The sequence below is a fragment of the Caretta caretta genome, chromosome 3 (genome assembly GCF_965140235.1).
Source record: "Caretta caretta isolate rCarCar2 chromosome 3, rCarCar1.hap1, whole genome shotgun sequence".
In the NCBI taxonomy this organism is placed as follows: Eukaryota; Metazoa; Chordata; order Testudines; family Cheloniidae; genus Caretta; species Caretta caretta.
Genome location: NC_134208.1, coordinates 18,543,721 through 18,562,930, shown reverse-complemented (window position 1 = coordinate 18,562,930; position 19,210 = coordinate 18,543,721). Strand labels below are relative to the sequence as shown.

Genomic DNA, 19,210 nt, shown 5'->3' with positions numbered 1-19,210 from the left:
ACAAAGAACAGGGAAAGAGACCACTTCGAGACCTCTTCCCCCAATCCCTACAACCCCTTTCCTGGGGAAGGCTTAATAATAATATCCTCACCAATTGCTACAGGTGAACACAGACCCAAACCCTTGGATCGTAAAAACAATGAAAAATCAATCAGGTTCTTAAAAGAAGAATTTTATTTAAAGAAAAGGTAAAAGAATCACCTCTTTAAAATCAGGATGGTAAATACTTTACAGGGTAATCAGATTCAAAACATAGAGAATCCCTCTAGGCAAAACCTTAAGTTACAAAAACAGGACTACACATTCCCTCCAGCACAGCAAATTTCACAAGCCAAAAAACAAAAGAAAATCTAATGCATATTCTAGCTAGATTACTTACTAACTTTACAGGAGTTGGAAGGCTTGCATCCTTGATCTGTTACCAGCAAAGGTATCACACAGACAGACAGACAGACAAAACCCTTTGTCCCCCCCTCCAGATATGAAAGAATCTTGTCCCCTCATTGGCCATTTTGGGTCAGGTGCCAGCGGGGTTACCTTAGCTTCTTAACCCTTTACAGGTGAAAGGATTTTGCCTCTGGCCAGGAGGGATTTTATAGCACTGTATACAGAAAGATGGTCACCCTTCCCTTTATATTGATGACACCACCCCACCCCAAATCACAGATAGGGTGAAACACTGGCTGTGATTTCTTCCTGGAGCTCTAGGAGAAAACAGAGTTAATAAGACACATGCATCTCTAAATATACTATTAACTGTATAAAGACTAAGAATATTTTCCACATCTTAAGGACGATTTTAACCAGCTGATTTTGGAAAGCTTTCACCAGAGAGTGCATCAGCCACTTTGTTAGAAGCTCCTGAAATAAATGAGGAATTCACATCCCAGCTATTGATAAGTAAGTTCTTGCCAGACAGGATGCTATCAAACTAAGTTTCCTTTTACGTCTTCTAGGCACTTCCCTTTCTCTGGAGGTGATAGGCATTATCAGGACAGGATTGTATTCCTAACAGCCCAATAGCACCTTATTTCAATGTGACCAGTTTGGAATGTAAGGATGTGACCGTTCGCGTCCCAGCTTATGGCTGCCTCTGCTGCTTAGCCAAAGGCCTTAGCCTAAGAACAGGGCCTCAGATGTCACAGTGAGAAAAGGCCTTATACAGGCAGACAGTGATTTTGATTCTTTCTTTCTTTTATACCTCTATAACTAGCTAAATAATAAACATATACCTAAATTCTTAAAATATAGGCCTTGCAGATAGGCCTGTATATCTATATCCTAACACCTTTCATTGGCAGAAGACTGATTATTGCCCATCTTGAGCCATGGGCCTATGTAATTTTGAAAGAGAAATCCCACACTTTGGGGGAATAGAAAGAAACATGTCTTTTATTGCGCAGCACTGTGGAATGTTAGAATAAGTCCCAGGAGGAGATTCATTAATGGGGAGACTGCAAGTGAAATGAGTTGTATGATAAATGCAGTTTATCACATAGATTTTACCATATGTCTGCTATATAAACAATGTTACCATGGTTCCCAAGGTGCAGGGAAAACACTTCTCAGAGATATTCACAAAGACAAAGATTCAAACTGTGACGATAAATGCTTTTAACAGATTTAAGGACTAAAACTTGTAGGAAAAAGATTACATAAAAATTCATCCTTTGTGCTCAAGGAATGAAGGATGAAACAGGTATGCCTCTCCATACTTTCTGTCAGTGCATACCCAGTATGACAAACAGGAGCCCACACACAGAATGGACAATAACACTTCACCCTTCCCTCCCTACTTCCTGGAAAAACAGTGAGTTTATTCAATTCCTTTGTTGTTCCTTCTCTCATCCTCATAATCGTTTGAGCTCCCACAAGTCTGTCCAACTGCTCCCAGGATGTGCTTGTAATATGTAATAGTGTCTTCAAATGTCTTTGATCCTTGCTTTACCTTGTTATTTTTTTTCTTTGTTGCATGCTAAATAGTTGTTTTCCTGGGTTCCGCTATACAGATCCTCATGCCAGATGAGACACTGACAGAGCTCTTTTAACAGTCATGCATCTTCACATAAAAATCATGTATTTCTCCAAAATGGTGCAAGTTTCTCTAGGATCCACTGGAGCAGCAAGCTCTTGCCAAGCCAAAAAAGTGATTGCTTTCTGTGTATGTTAATAAACAGAAATGAACTTTAAAAAACTTTCTTCAGTAACACCAGCTTTTAGTGCAAAATGTGTACCTGTTACTGCTGAATTGCCCCACCCACTCTTGATATTTATCCATTATTGTCATCACATGATTTTAACTTGCCACTCCAAGAATATCTTGAACAGAATTAAAGTACCAGCTACAGAAGAACAGTCTTTCCTCACCCACTGCTCAAATCATGCCACAAGCATTATTAGTGTCAGATGAAACAGACATGAATCTAGATCTGATCCTGCAGAACGGACCATGGAAGCCCAGATAGAATCTAACTACTGTGGAACTGTGCCACATGCATTACAGTTTCAACGCACTGAATGTATGGGAGACAGTTTTCTAGTCATGCAGTTTCTGATACTGCAGAATGTCTTTTTTTATGGTCTCATAACAGAAGGGCATTCTCATTCTTCATCCTGAAATTACGTCACACTGCTTGGTGGTTGCATAGAAATGCTGTTTTTGCAGGAGTGACTTCCACAGGCTTCTGAACTGTCACTTCCATCCCTTATGATTATCTCTTGCTTTGCTTTGAACATTAATGGAACAAAGCCTTCACTGTCTGCAGTGAGAACAATCCAAGAAGAACCTATAAAGAAATTGAGCATTAAAGAAAATGAAGGTACTGATGTGCTTACATACAATATACAATCACACTTTAAAATAGGACGTCCAGCATATTACTCTTCCTTTTCCTCTGCATTAAAACCTTGTCTATACTAGCAGAATTCATATCTGGCAATCCACCGTAAGTGAAGCTTCCTCAATGGTAACATTAATCGAAGTCCTAGTGTACAAAGGCCTCAGGCATTTTTACTAACCCTGAAAAACAAATTCAGTTTTTGCTGATGTCGATGCCCCCTAAGCACCCCCACTTTCCTCCTCAAAACTTTTTTGTCTAGCCTTCCACAGCTAACCTGTGCTCCAATGCCATCTACTTCTGCTCCTCCATCTACTCATTCCCTCCTCCCAAATGATGAAGGAATGACAAAAATTAAAATACAATATTAAGAAACTACCTGTGCTATATTTGTTTTGGAGATAAATAGAAACTTCCATCTCTAGGGCTTTCAATCCAGCACTGTTCAGCAGCTCTAAATTCTGGTGACATGCAGAAGAAAAAAATGACTTTGTACTTTTTCCCACTCCTAATTATGATTAGGGCGGTCAATTAATCACAGCTAACTCACATGATTAACTCAAAAAAATTAATCATGATTAATCACAGTTTTAATCACACTGTTAAACAATAGTATACCAATTGAAATTTATTAAATATTTTGAATGTTTTTTCTACATTTTCATATATATTATATTCTGTGTTGTAATTGAAATCAAAGTGTATATTATTTTTGATAAATATTTGCACTGTAAAAATGATAAAGAAAAGAAATAGTATTTTTCAATTCACTTCATACAAGTATTGTAATACAATCTTTGTCGTGAAAGTGCAACTTACAAATGTAGAATTTTTTGTTACATAACTGCACTCAAAAACAAAACTATGTAAAACTTCAGAGCCTACAAGTCCACTCAGTCTGACTTCTTGTTCAGCTAATCGCTAAGACAAGCAAGTTTGTTTACATTTAAAGGAGATAATACTGCCCTCTTCTTATTTACAATGTCACCAAAAAGTAAGAACAGGCATTTGCAAGGCACTTTTGTAGCCAGCATTGCAAGGTATTTACGTGCCAGATATGCTAAACATTTGTATGCCCCTTCATGCTTCAGCCACCATTCCAGATGACATGCTTCCATGCTGATAACGCTCATTAAAAAAGTAATGCATTAATTAAATATGTGACTGAACTCCTTTGGGGTGTGTGTGTGTGTGGGGGGGAATTGCATGTCCCCTGCTCTGTTTGACCCACATTCTGCCATATATTTCATGTTATAGCAGTCTCAGATGATGACCCAGCACATGTTGTTCATTTTAAGAACACTTTCGCTGCAGATTTCACAAAACACAAAGAAGGTACTGATGTGAGATTTCTAAAGATAGCTACAGCACTCACCCAACATTTAAGAATCTGAAGTGCCTTCCCAAAATCTGAGAGGGATGAGGTGTGGAGCATGCTTTCAAAAGTCTTAAAAGAACAACACTCCAATGCAGAAACTACAGAACCCGAACGACCAAAAAAGAAAATCTGCTGGTGGCATCTGACTCAGATAATGAAAATGAACGTGCGTCTGTCTGCACTGCTTTGGATCATTATCGAGCCATCATCAGTATGGATGCATATCCCCTGGAATGGTGGTTGAAGCATGGTGGGAGATATGAATTTTCAGCGCATCTGGCAGGTAAATATCTTGCGATGCCCGCTTCAACAGCACCATGAGAACACCTGTTCTCACTTTCAGGTGACGCTGTAAACAGGAAGTGGGCATTATCTCCTGAAAATGTAAACAAATTTGTTTGTTTGAGCGATTGGCTGAAGAAGAAGTAGGACTCAGTGGACTTTGTTTTATTTTTGAATGTAGTTTTTTTTGTACATAACTGTACATATGTAAGTTCAACTTTCATGATAATGAGTTTGCACTACAGTACTTGTATTAGGTGAATTGAAAAATACTGTTTCTTTTGTTTTTTTTACATATACTTGTAATCAAAAATAAATATAAAGTGAGCACTGTACACTTTGTATTCTGTTTTGTAATTGAAATCAATATATTTGAAAATGTAGAAAACATCCAAAAATATTTAAATAAATGGTATTCTATTATTGTTTAACAGTGCGATTAATCACAATTAATTTTTTTAATTATGTGATTAATCATTATTTTTTTAATCACTTGACAGCCCTAATTATGATATAAAGAAGTCTTGAAAGGGTTTTGTTTTTGTATGTCTGGTTTTTACTATTGCTTGGTTTTTACCTTAGAAATATCAGGACTGTCAAGTCTTGTTCTTAGTGGGTTTGTGGGATGACTTGTTAGAGGTCTCAGAAATGGGGATTTTGAGCTTTCGTAGTCCTCAGTTGAAGAGGTGGGTTGTTGAATCTCTGACAAAGATGTCTTTTCTCCCAAGTGTTTCTCGGGCATTTATATTAAATAGGTGATAACAATAACAAGATTTTTAAACTGACTGAATAAAAATCACTTCTCCTCTCAATTAATTATGTTTCATCTGTATAGTATTTCTGATATCGTAAACCTATTAGCTCTCCAGTTGTCCAAAGTTTCTCATGAAAATATAGGGTTGTTAGACAGATCTGAATTTCTAATGTTTTTTTTTAAAAAAAAAAAGAAAAAGCAGAAAAAAAAGAAGAAAGAAAGAAAGAAAGAAAGAAAATCAAAACCATTCAGGCTTGCTTCATGCATCATATAGACGCAGAAAAGAATACTAACCTATTTTCTTTCCTTTGTAAGTCACCTTTTAAAATAAAGCAATATTTACTGTGTTTGTTTACTGCTAGTGGGTCTTTTCCCTAATGGGCTACCTATTTGTTATCAGAAGACATAACATACACATATATAACAATTTGTCTGTATATCCTTTGTTTTATTCAGTTGGACATTTCAGAAGAAAGAGCACTGACAGCAATACCACTCTGGGAACCTCTGTGTGCCATATTATTGATAAGGCCTACTTGTCCCGTTATTATGGAATAGAGGACCTTGAATAGCATCTTTGGTAGGCTATGTTTCATTGTGTATATTTTGATAGTTCTTATAAATTTACTTTTCTACTCACAATGAAAAAGATTATGGAAAAAGGAAGTGTAAAAACCCTAAAACCCTGTGCTTGATTTTTTTTTTCAGTTGCAACATCGTGTATTTGGCAAAGCAAAATCACCTTTCCTTATGCTATTAACTAAGTACTTTCACAAGCTGCTTCACTATTTCATGTTGTCATGTCACCTATAACATCATAAGATTGTCATTCCCAGCCATGAACATTTAATCTTTTTCTGTTAATACCTTCTTTCTAATTCTGGACAGACTTTGGAGTCTATAAACTAGAGGGCTGTAATTGGAAATGCTGCCACACAAAACAACAGAACGGTATTATCAGCCAAACTGATAAAACCTGCTTTTTTATTCTCTTGTGAGTTTTTATCCCCATTCATTTGAAAGTTTGAAAAAATCACAATTGCAATAAGTTAACACTCGTGTTATATCCCACAAAATGTTTTGTTACTTAGAGATAGGGTGGTGCAAAAAGTAATCTTAAAAATACTCCTTTACTTTACATAATTATTACAGATGACCTGCAGAAGACTGAGACCTCCAAATATGTGCTGTTACCAATGCTGTATTTGACAGGCTGTATTTAGTGAGGGTAATGGCATTATGCTACTGGACTTGAAGCACAGGGCAAGGCTAAGTTCATTCCTGATGTAATTCCATTCATTTCAGTGGGTTTGCATCAGTATGAATTTGGCCCACTGTTGCAGATTAGCATTTCAAAATGTTCATTCAAAAGAAAAAAAATGGAAACCATCGCTGCAAACTAAGGACATTTGTCAAAGTGTCCCATCAAATTATGTGGCATTAGAGGATGGGATGGTGCTGAGTAACATTTCTGTTAACCCTTCAGTGCACTTTTTGTGTTCTGTTGCAAACTGGAAAATCACCCCACATTTGTAGTACAGTCTGCTAATGTTCACAAACATGTCACTTGTGCCCAGGCCATCTCATGGTTTTGTGTCAAAACTATGCAAAACTTGTGGTTTTACAGAGTTTCAATGCAAAACTAGGTGAAACTCAGCAATTTTGATGGATTATACTTTGAGCTTTGTAGCTCACCTGAATCCCAAACTCAAAGGAAAACTCAGGGAGTGCAACCTGCCCCCACTCCCGGTCAGTTCTTCAATTGATTGAAGAATCACATAAATCCCTCTGCTCTGAATCTGGTAAATTTTGCATGGTTTGAGAGGGATTCTTGGTTCAACAATTCCCTTTGCTCTTTCAAAAAAGGAGTCCATTTGTAAGAGTGTAACAGCACACTGGACAGAAGAGACATCTGTAGGTGCTTCTGTGTTGTGGCATTTGTCTTCTGTAAAACCTGGGGCATCAAAATGAAGAGTGTTGATGTTAACTAAATTATCAGCCTTTCTTGTTCATTTTCATAATCTCTGCATGTCTTTTTTTTTAATTAAACAGGTGAATTTGGTGCTCTTAAAATCAAGAACTGGTAGTGCTGGCCAAAGATGGGAATTCATCACCTCCTCCCCATGCTAAAGCCACTTTGTGTTGCTGCAGAGGGATCTCTCTGAAAATACCAATTCCACAGAGGGCCTCCCCAGCAGGTGAACAGTTGGCATAGTTGGCTCTACTCCACCACCTGCAGCCACCTCCAGTACAAGAGGTATGTTGACAGAGGGAGAGATGTCTTATGTCCCACCCATGCTTGGCTGCTGGAGCTACTCAGAGAGACCACTGCAGCCAGGGTAAAAGTTAAGGCAGCCCAAAACCAAACCAGTTTCAGGGAGACACCATTCTCAGTTTTTGCACTGATCTCAGCATCAGCACCAGGATGAATCAGGTCTAGTGTAAGCAGGTGCTGTGCAGATTTTCCTACACTGGTCTGTCCTCACTGACAGCATCTGTGCCATCCCTCTGCTGGTCTCTGTTTAGCGGTAAGTTGCCAATCATAGCATATTACAGTCAGGAAGGTTTCTTAGGTACAGAATGGAAGTTTTAGTCAAAATGAGAGAGAGAGAGAGTCCCACCCCAGAACTGCCAATAGCCTGGTAGATGTGGGAGAGCCAAGCTCAAGTACCTCAAGTATCTGATTCAGAGCAGGGATTTAAACCTAGGTTTCCCTCATCCCAGGTGAGTGCCCTAACCAATAGGCTATTGGGGCCAGGATTGCTTTTGCTCTCTGAAAATTTTTGAAATGTTGAAAATTTTCATGGGACAGAAAAATCATCTCCCACCCAGCTCTAATTATGAGGAATATTTTTATTTGTTGGTGGTAACTGGGTGGGGAGGTAGGAATTTATTGTTGGGTGTCCCTGTGGGAGGGAAGCCACTCAAAGAGATCACAGCTACAGACCAAGGCAAACGTTTATAATATATATAACATATGATAAATCCAGCCACTGAAACCATTTCAGAGGAGAGGGGGGGAAATACATGCCCTGCGGTGGCTGAGAAGCTGATAAACATTTACAGATAAGGATTAGATAGTTCATGGACCAGGGAGAAGATTTTCTTGGATCCTCCCCATCTTTACAAATAAATCACTGGTGGAAGGTAAAAAGAGAAGAGTTTGGCAGATTAGAACACTGGGTTCCTGTACTAATTTTAGATTACACTAATCCCAAGAATTTCCAGACATAAAAAGTTTAATATCCTAGGAATGATTCCCCCCACCCCCTGCCCCATATCATCAGGTACATGGCATGTTTGTGGAAGAGGGTAAAGGGGTAAGGATGCCAAAAAGCTTTAAAAGGAAGCATCCCTGTTTCCAAAGAACTTTGTGTCCTGATTATTTTCTCTGTCTCCCTCCACAGAGGAATCTAACTGATTGCTCTGGTTTGGGGGCAGCACGGCAGGGCATGCTTGCTCTTGCCTCTGCTCAAGCCCACAAACAGCTCAGTGACATTTTTGCTGGTAAAACACCCTATACAATTTACAATATTTATAATTTACAATATCGCTTTCCACCACCCTTATACTCTGTGCAGCCTTACTTACACCTACTGTCCTAGGGAGTCTTCCGCTCCTGAGGTAAGCAGGGAAGAACAATCTCTCCCTCCCTCTCTCTATCTGCTTCCTTCCATCCCACTTCCTTCCTGTGCCTTTTGTACCATTTGCCTAATGGCCTAATTAGCCTCTTCATTCTCCCCAGCCCATCAATCAGGCACAACTCTTCTTAATGAGGTCTGCTCTGGAGTAATTAATTAGAGCTGCAGTGACCAGAGTGCTGGCTCAGGTGCTGTTGCCCAGCACTCTGTCACAGGCATCGATGCAATCATCCCTAACATTTAAGTAATTTTGGGAGATGTTCTGGCAGGGGTGCTGGAACAATTTTTATAGGGGGGCGGTGATGATGGAAACCATGTATTTGGTGTTTGTTATTACTACTTCAAGCCAGCACTACTACCTTCTGCCATGTTTCAGACGACAAAAACAAGGGCTTATTGGGAAAAATGTCAAAATACCTATATATGTTTCCAAGTATAACTCTGATATTGAAAATGTTGTCTGTAACCCAGCCACCAGAAATAAACAGAACTTACCATGTTTCATTTCAATAATGGGTAGATCAAAAAGCTGCTGGACTAAATTCAGATGGATCTTGCCATCACAAAGGAGAACAGTTCTTGTTTCTTCAGCAACAGCTCCATTTGAGAAATACTTCTTCGGACACATACAAGTAAAAAAAAGGTCATGTTAGAATACTAGCCACTTTTTACTTCAAGAATCAGACCCTCCAGCTCCTTTATCATTTTGGGTTTTCATCTTCTCTTTACTTCCAACAATGTATCTATATATTTATGGTAACATGGCACCCATATCTAACTGCAATATTATAGTACTGTCTCACCAGGCCCAAGTAGAAAGGGACTCATTTGGCTTCCGGCTCCTTAGAGTCATGTCTGCAGGTTGTAGCCTTTTATTTTATTTAAAGTGAATTTTATAACATGGTATTACATCACTGTGGATTCAGCTCTGGCAGCCACAGTTTCAAGCTTAACAGAGTGAAAGTCACCTCTGACACTTGCTTCAGAGTTAGAGTCTCTAGTAACACATAAAGACCAAGGGTAGTGACCATACATACATTCACCAGTACAAAGTCTCGTCTATTTTATAAGTTTTATCTTATGATTACCAAGCATATAGAAATTCTGTAGAGACCTATGCACAAGTTACAAATATAGTTATACAGTAACTCCTCGTATAACGTTGTAGCTATGTTCCTGAAAAATGCGACTTTAAGCGAAACGATGTTAAGTGAATCCAATATCCCCATAAGAATTAATGTAATTAGGGGAGTTTAGGTTCCAGGGAAATTTTTTTCACCAGACAAAAGACTATATTTTATATATATATATACACACACAGTATAAGTTTTAAACAAACAATTTAATACTGGTACACAGCAATGATTGTGAAGCTTTGTTGAGGTGGTGGAGTCAGAGCCTCACACTCTACAAGGTAGTACAAATGGAGGGAGGGGAGACAGCATGGCAGACAGAGACAAAGACACAAGTACGCTGACCCCACTCTTAAGAACATTGCCTTGTTAAGTAGATCAGCAAGTTGAGACAGAAGCTGCTGCCAGGAAACTCCCACCGTCCTGAGCCCTGTCGTGTCCCCCTCCTCCCCCCGCAGCTCTATGGAAATGGGGTAAGCGGGGGGCAGAAGCAGGGGGGAGGGGGACACACTGACATTAGCCCCCGTCTTCCTCCCCCCCACCCCCGCCGCACAGCAAGCAGGAGGCTCCGGGGAGCAGCTCCAAGGCAGAGGGCAGGAGCAGCACATGGCAGTGGGGGGAGGGACAGCTGAACTGCCGGCAATTGACAGCCTGCTGGGCAGCTGCCACACAAGGAACGTAGGGGAACGTGGAGCTGATAGGGGGGCTGCCGGCACACCCTGGTTCCAAGCCCCCTCCAGCTCGCTGCAACGGGCTGCTCTTTCTGCCAGCAGTGGACAAAGCAGGCAGCTGCCAAACAATGTTATAAGAGAGCATTGCACAACTTTAAATGAGCATGTTCCCTAATTGATCAGCAACGTAACAACAAAACAAGGTTAACCAGAACAACTTTAAGTGAGGAGTTACTGTACTTGCATTCTTAACAACAGTGTTAGGGTCTGATGGGTCTCTCATGGCTTGATCATCAGTAGAGGAATGGTTCCTGCTGAAGTTTCCCAAGGGAGCTCAGTTTTCCCATTCTGGGCATTCCCTTTTTATAATGTGATTCTGTCTACACCTATATTCTGCGTATGTCCATAAAAGTGTCCACCCTCTTTTCTCTTATTGCTTGGTGTCCCCTGGAAACTTAAGAGACCCCAATTTTCTATAGGCTGTGTAAGTTTCCTTTGTTCTCATTAGCATTGACGCACAACCTGTATCCCGTGGTTTAAGACACATGTCTGAGTTAGATGCGCCTTTACAGTATTTTTATGATCTGATATTAATCTTCTGAGTAATTTTGTGCAATTTTACTAGTTGGTACCTCTTTTCCCATAGTCTTAGGGCATCAGGTTATTTCTCAGTCACTTAAGTCATTGTTTCTTGTCTCCAACACCTAAAATAGCTAAGCTAAAGTCTTGCAGGCCTCAAGCTACAGGTCTTGTATTTCAGTTTGTCTTACTCATGTCTACTTGGTTGTTTCCTTACTTACTCAGTTCCTCTAAATACTGATCAATCTTATACATTTATAATCCTACAAATTAACTCTAATTAACAAACAATGAATATATGTAACATAACAAATTGATTAATCATAACATCACACAATAAATGGATACGAAACTAAAATCATTGGCTACAACGTGCAGCTCAAAACTGCACTGACTTCTTTGATGCTATATTGCCTTGCAAATGTAATACTCTTGGGGGAATTCAGCGTCACTGCACATGCACAGAATTTATGTCCCCCGCAGATTTCTTTGCTTCCCCGCAGAAAAATGACTTTCTGACAGGGAAGCAAAGGGAAACCACAAGAGTGGTCATGCAACCTTTCCCAGCAGTATGTTTCGGGTGTCCAGGGCAGCCAGCAGAGAGGTAAATCACTATAGGGCAGGGGGGAGGACTGGGGAAGACCCAGCTGGTGGCTCCTATCCTGCGCTAGGCTCAGGGCTGGAGAGGACAGGACTTCCTCTTCCCCTGCATGGCATCTGGAGCCGGGTCAGACCCAACCCCAGATTTCTCCCCCAGCTTCAGGAAGCTCTGCAAACTCCCTCCCTGCACACTTCCCGCATCCATCGCTCCTCAGCTGCAGGGGGAGGGCTCCCTGTACAGGGAGCTGCTCCACTATCCACCCAACGCCTGTGCATCCAGACCTACTCATACCAAGACCCTCCCACCAAGCCTCACACACCCCTCACTCAGAACTCCCCTGATAAGCCCCACTCCCCCTGCACCTGGACCACCCCAATAAGACACCCGGACCCCCACCCCACCGAGCCCCAACCAGCTGAACCTGGATTCCCACCCCACTGAGCCCCAGTTCCCCAGCATCTAGACTCCCCAGTGAGCTCCCCACACCCAGACCCCCTGCCAAGTTATATCCCCACACACCCAGATGCCCCCCTCCCTGCTAAGCCCTAACTACCTTCACCTGGACCTCCCTGCAGAGTCCCATTACCGTTGCACGCAGAACTCCATACAACAAGCCCCTCAACACTTGGATCCTGCCTTGCTGAGCCTGCCTGCCCCACACCTGGTGCACCTGGCATGGAGATGCAGGACCCAGGTGTGTTTCTGGGGCAGGCCCGATCATTGCGCTGTATCAGAGTTGGGTGCAGCCTCACCGCTGAGTCTGTGTCCCGGGTATTGGGGGGGAACTGCACAGTGATCTTCCACCTCTGTGCAGCCGGTGACCTGTCTTCCCCAATGCTATGCTGGAGCCTCCACATTTATTTGACAAATAAAATTTGCAGAATTTTTTTGGTGCAAAATTTTAATTTTTTTAGCACAGAATGCCCTCAGGAGTATGTAATATACTGAGCCATGTGTATAAGTGTCTATTGTCCTCTTCTGGGTGAATTTCAATGCTGCTTAAGTGGGTGTGATCCTGTCATCTATTAGTGATTGGCCTACGGAGCTTACAAGCCTAATGCTACTACAACTAATAAGCAGTCTCCTTAATTCCTGTTGTACATGTGTGTGTGTTTATCGAACAGAATATCTTTGGTCACACATTTGGCCCCAATACAATCCATCTGCACAGCTCTGGCAGAACAGAGGGACTGTAGAGCTGCCCTAATCAGGGCCCTAATCAGGGCAGCTGCCCTAATCAGGCAGTCTTGGCAAGTCTATTATAGCTTTCTAAGCAGGGGTGGAACTTACACTGGGAGTCAAACCAGCCAACCAGAGAATGGGGGAGTATAAAGATGGTATTCAGTCAGCCTGGTCCTCCTCTTTGGTTCTGTGCTGAGTGGAGTTTAGCTGGACTAAGGCCTCTGAATTCTGTTCCTACTGATGACCGCACATTTTGGTCCAGATCCACAGATATATTTAGGCTCCCAACTTTCATCAAAATCAATAGAAGTTAGGAGCCTAAATACCTTTGTGGGTCTGAGCCCAAGTCCACAAGACCATAGCATGAGGAATCACCTGATGATTGTAAAATCTAAGCAGCAACGTAATTGATAGATATGCTTATATTTAATTTGCTGTCCACTATTATCTAGAGACAAATTTCAGCATTACTGCTTTTCAAGTGACTCTCTGCCATTATTAAATATCTATGGTTTGGATTATTTCCTCCTAAAACCTACTCCTGTATTTTTCCACTTTGAAGCTCACTTTATTTCCTGCCCTTATTTTCCATTTCTTTAGAACCTATTTTATTCCTCTGGCATCACTTGTGGTTGCAACACCTCCCAATTTAACATAATCTTCTTATTTAATTAATATGCTGTTGACCCCCTCTGCCTCCAATTTTCCTTTTGTATATTCAGCATGAAACCAACTGCAGCACTGTATCATTTTAGGACAGAAAGAAGAGACACCATCTTCCCTAAACTTAATTTGGGTTCTGCTCTAGTTAGTGTTTGCACTTATTATCCTTTGATATTTCTTCTTGATGTCAAACTTCTTTTTAAATCAGTTCACAGCTGCATCTTCTATTTCTGTATTTAGTAATCTGTTTCACATGTTAATTAACCTTTGGTTTAAATAAATGTCTCCTAATCTCTTTTAATGCTCAATTCTTAGTTTCTATTCAAGCTCTCTTGCTGCTTTTGATTCTGTTCAGATCTCAAACAGTTTTGCTGCAGCCACATGCTCTATACATAACATCTTATGCTGCATCCACGTGCTCTTTACCCTGCAGCATTTTAAACCCTTCTTAAACCACATAGTATCTTTTCTTTCATTGCAGCACATTAAATCCTCCTGGTTTTCACATAACCACACTGGATTATAAATACCATCACAATGCCTCTGAACTTCTATGAAATTACCTTTCCCCCATTCTATTTTAAATAACTCATGCAGATGAGTAGTTTAATATTATTTAATTTGTGTATTATGGTTGCTCTGAGAGGTCCTATTAGGATAGGCACTGTACAAATGTCTCTAAATTAAAAAAAAAAATCCCTGCAGATATTTGTACTCTTGTCCCCATGCTAAAAATAATTAGCAATTTGTTATTGTGTAATGACTGGAAGAAAAAAAATCCAAGTAATTTGAAATACTTCAAATAAATCCCTTTTTAGTCTTTTCCTTTCTGATCTTAAACGACTGATAATTTCTTTAATCTTTGTTTGAAGCCATAATGTATGAGACCTCCCCGCTGATCATTTTAGTTCCCCTCAAGTTCTTCCTTTTGTTTTTAGTAATACTATATTGTACTTAGATTTATACATAAGGTTCAAGGGACTTAATTTTCAGCAATGGGTGTAATGAGTGTCCCTGCAGACCTTTGCATTTGCACCCTGATATCTGCTGGGAGAGCAATACAGCAGTGCACAGACACACCAGGAAGTTTCTGGAAAGTGTAGGGGACAATTTCCTGGTGCAAGTGCTGGAGGAACCAACTAGGGGCAGAGCTCTTCTTGACCTGTTGCTCACAAACCGGGAAGAATTAGTAGGGGAAGCAAAAGTGGATGGGAACCGGGGAGGCAGTGACTATGAGATGGTCGAGTTCAGGATCCTGACACAAGGAAGAAAGGAGAGCAGCAGATAATGGACCCTGGACTTCAGAAAAGCAGACTTTGACTCCCTCAGGGAACTGATGGGCAGGATCCCCTGGGAGAATAACATGAGGGGGAAAGGAGTCCAGGAGAGCGGGCTGTATTTTAAAGAATCCTTATTGCGGTTACAGAGACAAACCATCCCGATGTGTAGAAAGAATAGTAAACATGGCAGGCGACCAGCTTGGCTTAACAGTGAAATCCTTGCTGATCTTAAACACAAAAAAGAAGCTTACAAGAAGTGGAAGACTGGACAAATGACCAGGGAGGAGTATAAAAATATTGCTCAGGCATGCAGGAGTGAAATCAGGAAGGCCAAATCACACTTGGAGTTGCAGCTAGCAAGAGATGTTAAGAGTAACAAGAAGGGTTTCTTCAGGTATGTTAGCAACAAGCGTGCTAAAGGAATTGGTGGATGTGATTTCAGAGCCATTGGCCATTATCTTTGAAAACTCATGGCAATCAGGGGAGATCCTGGACGACTGGAAAAAGGCTAATGTAGTGCCCATCTTTAAAAAAGGGAAGAGGAACGATCCGGGGAACTACAGGCCAGTCAGCCTCACCTCAGTCCCTGGAAAAATCATGGAGCAGGTCCTCAAGGAATCAATTCTGAAGCACTTAGAGGAGAGGAAAGTGATCAGGAACAGTCAGCATGGATTCACCAAAGGCAAGTCATGCCTGACTAATCTAATTGCCTTCTATGACGAGATAACTGGCTCTGTGGATGAGGGGAAAGCAGTGGACATGTTATTCCTTGACTTTAGCAAAGTTTTTGACACGGTCTCCGACAGTATACTTGCCAGCAAGTTCAAGAAGTATGGGCTGGATGAATGGACTAAAAGGTGGCTAGAAAGCTGGCTAGATTGTCGGGCTCAACGGTAGTGATCAATGGCTCCATGTCTAGTTGGCAGCCGGTATCAAGCGGAGTTCCCCAAGGGTCGGTCCTGGGGCCGGTTTTGTTCAATATCTTCATTAATGATCTGGAAGATGGCGTGGATTGCACCCTCAGCAAGTTTGCAGATGACACTAAACTGGGAGGAGAAGTAGATACGCTGGAAGGTAGGGATAGGATACAGAGGCCCCTAGACAAATTGGAGGATTGGGCCAAAAGAAATCTGATGAGGTTCAACAAGGACAAGTGCAGAGTCCTGCACTTAGGACGGAAGAATCCCATGCACCGCTACAGACTTGGGACTGTGTGGCTAGGCAGCAGGTCTGCATCAAAAGGACCTAGGGGTTACAGTGGACAAGAAGCTGGATATGAGTCAACAGTGTGCCTTGTTGCCAAGAAGGCCAATGGCATTTTGGACTGTATAAGTAGGGGCATTGCCAGCAGATCGAGGAATGTGATCGTTCCCCTTTATTCGACATTGGTGAGGCCTCATCTGGAGTACTGTATCCAATTTTGGGCCCCACACTACAAGAAGGATGTGAAAAAATTGGAAAGCGGCCAGTGGAGGGCAACAAAAATGATTAGGGGACTGGAACACATGACTTATGACAAGAGGCTGAGGGAACTGGGATTGTTTATTCTGCGGAAGAGAAGAATGAGGGGGGATTTGATAGCTGTTTTCAACTACCTGAAAGGGGGTTCCAAAGAGAATGGATCTAGACTGTTCTCAGGGGTAGCAGATGATAGAAAAAGGAGTAATGGTGTCAAGTTGCAGTAGGGGAGGTTGAGGTTGGATATTAGGAAAACTTTTTCACTAGGAGGGTGGTGAAGCACTGGAATGCGTTACCTAGGGAAGTAGTGGAATCTCCTTCCTTTGAAGTTTTTAAGGTCAGGCTTGACAAAGCACTGGCTGGGATGATTTAGTTGGGGTTGGTCCTGCTTTGAGCAGGGGGTTGGACTAGATGACCACCTGAGGTCCCTTCCAACCCTGATATTCTATGATTCAAAAAATTGATATTTGCATATGCAGATATTTGTGCACAAAAGCAAAGTGATTTTTTTTTGTTCTTATGAGCTTGTACCATCCAAACACTGCCACATTTTGCCCGAATACTGGTAGAAACAACAAAATGTTGTCTGATTTGCTCTTGCATCAATAACTTATAAACAATGATGAGCCTGAGCTGAAAAATTCTGACCCAAAGGTTATCCTTCATAGAATTTGAGGGGGTTTGGATGTAGTGCAGGCCCATTTCTTCATACTAGTTATCTTCAAGTCAAATATGATCAAGACAAATTAATCCCAGATCCATCTCAATTGACTACAAATTAGTTGATTATAATTAGTAAAGTTATGTTAGGGATGAATTTGGTGCATTAAGTTTTTTGCTTAATCCTGCCAGCTCTTATTGTAGCCTTCCGCAATAAGTGAAACACAATTTTATAGTATGACCTACTCTTTATAAAAACCACATGGACTGTCTTAGACCAGTCTGTTCTGTCCAAGATCCTTTATCTTATTTCTACCCATGATTTTACATTTTTTCCTTGTACAGATTTCAGAAATCCAGATCTTTAGTTTCACAGTTCTTTTCCTTTCATTGCTTTTAAATATTAGTGTCACATTAGTCTCTCTCAAGTGGTCAGGCACTTCTCCTGTTTATTGAGACAAATTAATATCTGTTACATTTTATGTCTGACTGTTGGAGAATTCTGTTAGATCATGGGTCTTCCTCTGTTTTTAATTGCTCCAATTTATTTCAGCCTCTTCCGATTTATCATTTAGTTTAAGTAACAATAATGCACCTTTTCTTTGAGGAACACATAATGCTTTACATACATTAATCAATTTAGCCTCATAACATTCTTGAGAGGTACTTGATTATTATTCCCATTTTATAGATGAGGAAACCAAGGCACAGAGAAATTAAGCGATTTACTGAAGCCCATAGAGGTAATTTGTAGCAGCGTAGGGAATAGAACCAAGATCTCATGCCTCCCACCCTTGTGCTTTAACCCCAAGATCATTCTTCCTCCAACTCCATCAAGTTTCACTGTCTGCTCCTAGAAGCTGTATCTCTGATTCTGATGTATTGCGCTCTGTAGTGGGCTAAAAGGGCGTGTAGTTTTCAGTTTAAAAGTCTTTACTGTAAACTGCTTTATCCATAAACAAAGTTTATTGGAGGACCAAGGGAATACGTACACAGAAGTGACAAATATTTCCAGATACTCAAGTGGATATTATCTGCCCAGCTTCTTTTGGCCAACTTCCTATAATGTATCTGATTCCAGCAGTCCCTCAACAAGAATCTGGCAACATGAGCAAGCCTTTCCCTCATCTGTTGCAGCTTAACCGCCACCAGATTTTACAGCTTTGTAAAAGGGTCACATAGCTTGTAGCCAGCCAGTCTCAGTATTGCCAACCCAAACTTTCCAAACTCATGAGTCAGGACCCAAAAATCACAAAGCTGCCTTAACAATCACAAGATTTTAAAATATGGATTGGATGTTTTTTCTTTTTGTTTTTGAACCTTTAGGGTACCCTCAAGTCACATGTTCAAGCTTTTCTCTGCAACCATGAGGGCTAGAAAACTTTTTTTTAAAATGAAAGCTGAGAATTTCATGTAATCACATGCCTCAGTGAGCTGAAGCTTTAAGTAAAACATCAAATAGTGCGAGACTCACAATAAAATCAAAAGAGTTGGCAACACTAATTTCCCTGCCACTTCCCAAAAAGCTATTGTTATTCTACTTTATTTTTCTCCCTTTCTTGGCAGCTTTCCAGAAACTCAGCAGCTAAAGGTTTTCTACTGCAGTCCTGGGTTCTGCTTCACTGAGCCTTCCTGAACCGGTAAATTTGTAATGTACGTGATAGGAAAAAGTTGAAATGCTACATTTATACTATGGTAGATGTGATATATCTTGACTTGGGCTGTAAACTGATTTAAAAAATTAATCGCGATTAATCGCACTGTTAAATAATAATAGAATACCATTTATTTAATTATTTTTGGATGTTTTCTACATTTTCAAATATATTGATTTCAATTACCACACAGAATACAAAGTGTACAGTGCTCACTTTATATTATTATTTTTTATTACAAATATTTGCACAGTAAAAAACAAAAGAAATAGTATTTTTCAATTTACCTAATAGAAATAATGTAGTGCAATCTCTTTATCATGAAAGTTGAACTTACAAATGTACAGTTATGTACAAAAAATAACTGCAGTCAAAAATAAAACAATTAAAAATTTTAGAGCCTGCATGTCCACTCAGTCCTACTTCTTGTTCAGCC

General features: G+C 40.6%; 1 protein-coding gene across 1 annotated transcript in view; it reads right to left on the bottom strand.

Annotated features, from left to right (window-relative positions):
* Positions 1–2,619: 2,619 nt before the first annotated feature.
* WDCP (WD repeat and coiled coil containing) overlaps positions 2,620–19,210 on the bottom strand; it is a 30,743-nt gene continuing 14,152 nt past the window's right edge. Inside the window, exons 2-3 of the mRNA XM_048846248.2 lie at positions 9,388–9,508; positions 2,620–2,786 (exon numbers count right to left, since the gene is read on the bottom strand). Coding sequence (XP_048702205.1) covers positions 2,620–2,786; positions 9,388–9,508 — 288 coding nt within the window. The remainder of the gene's footprint in view (positions 2,787–9,387; positions 9,509–19,210) is intronic.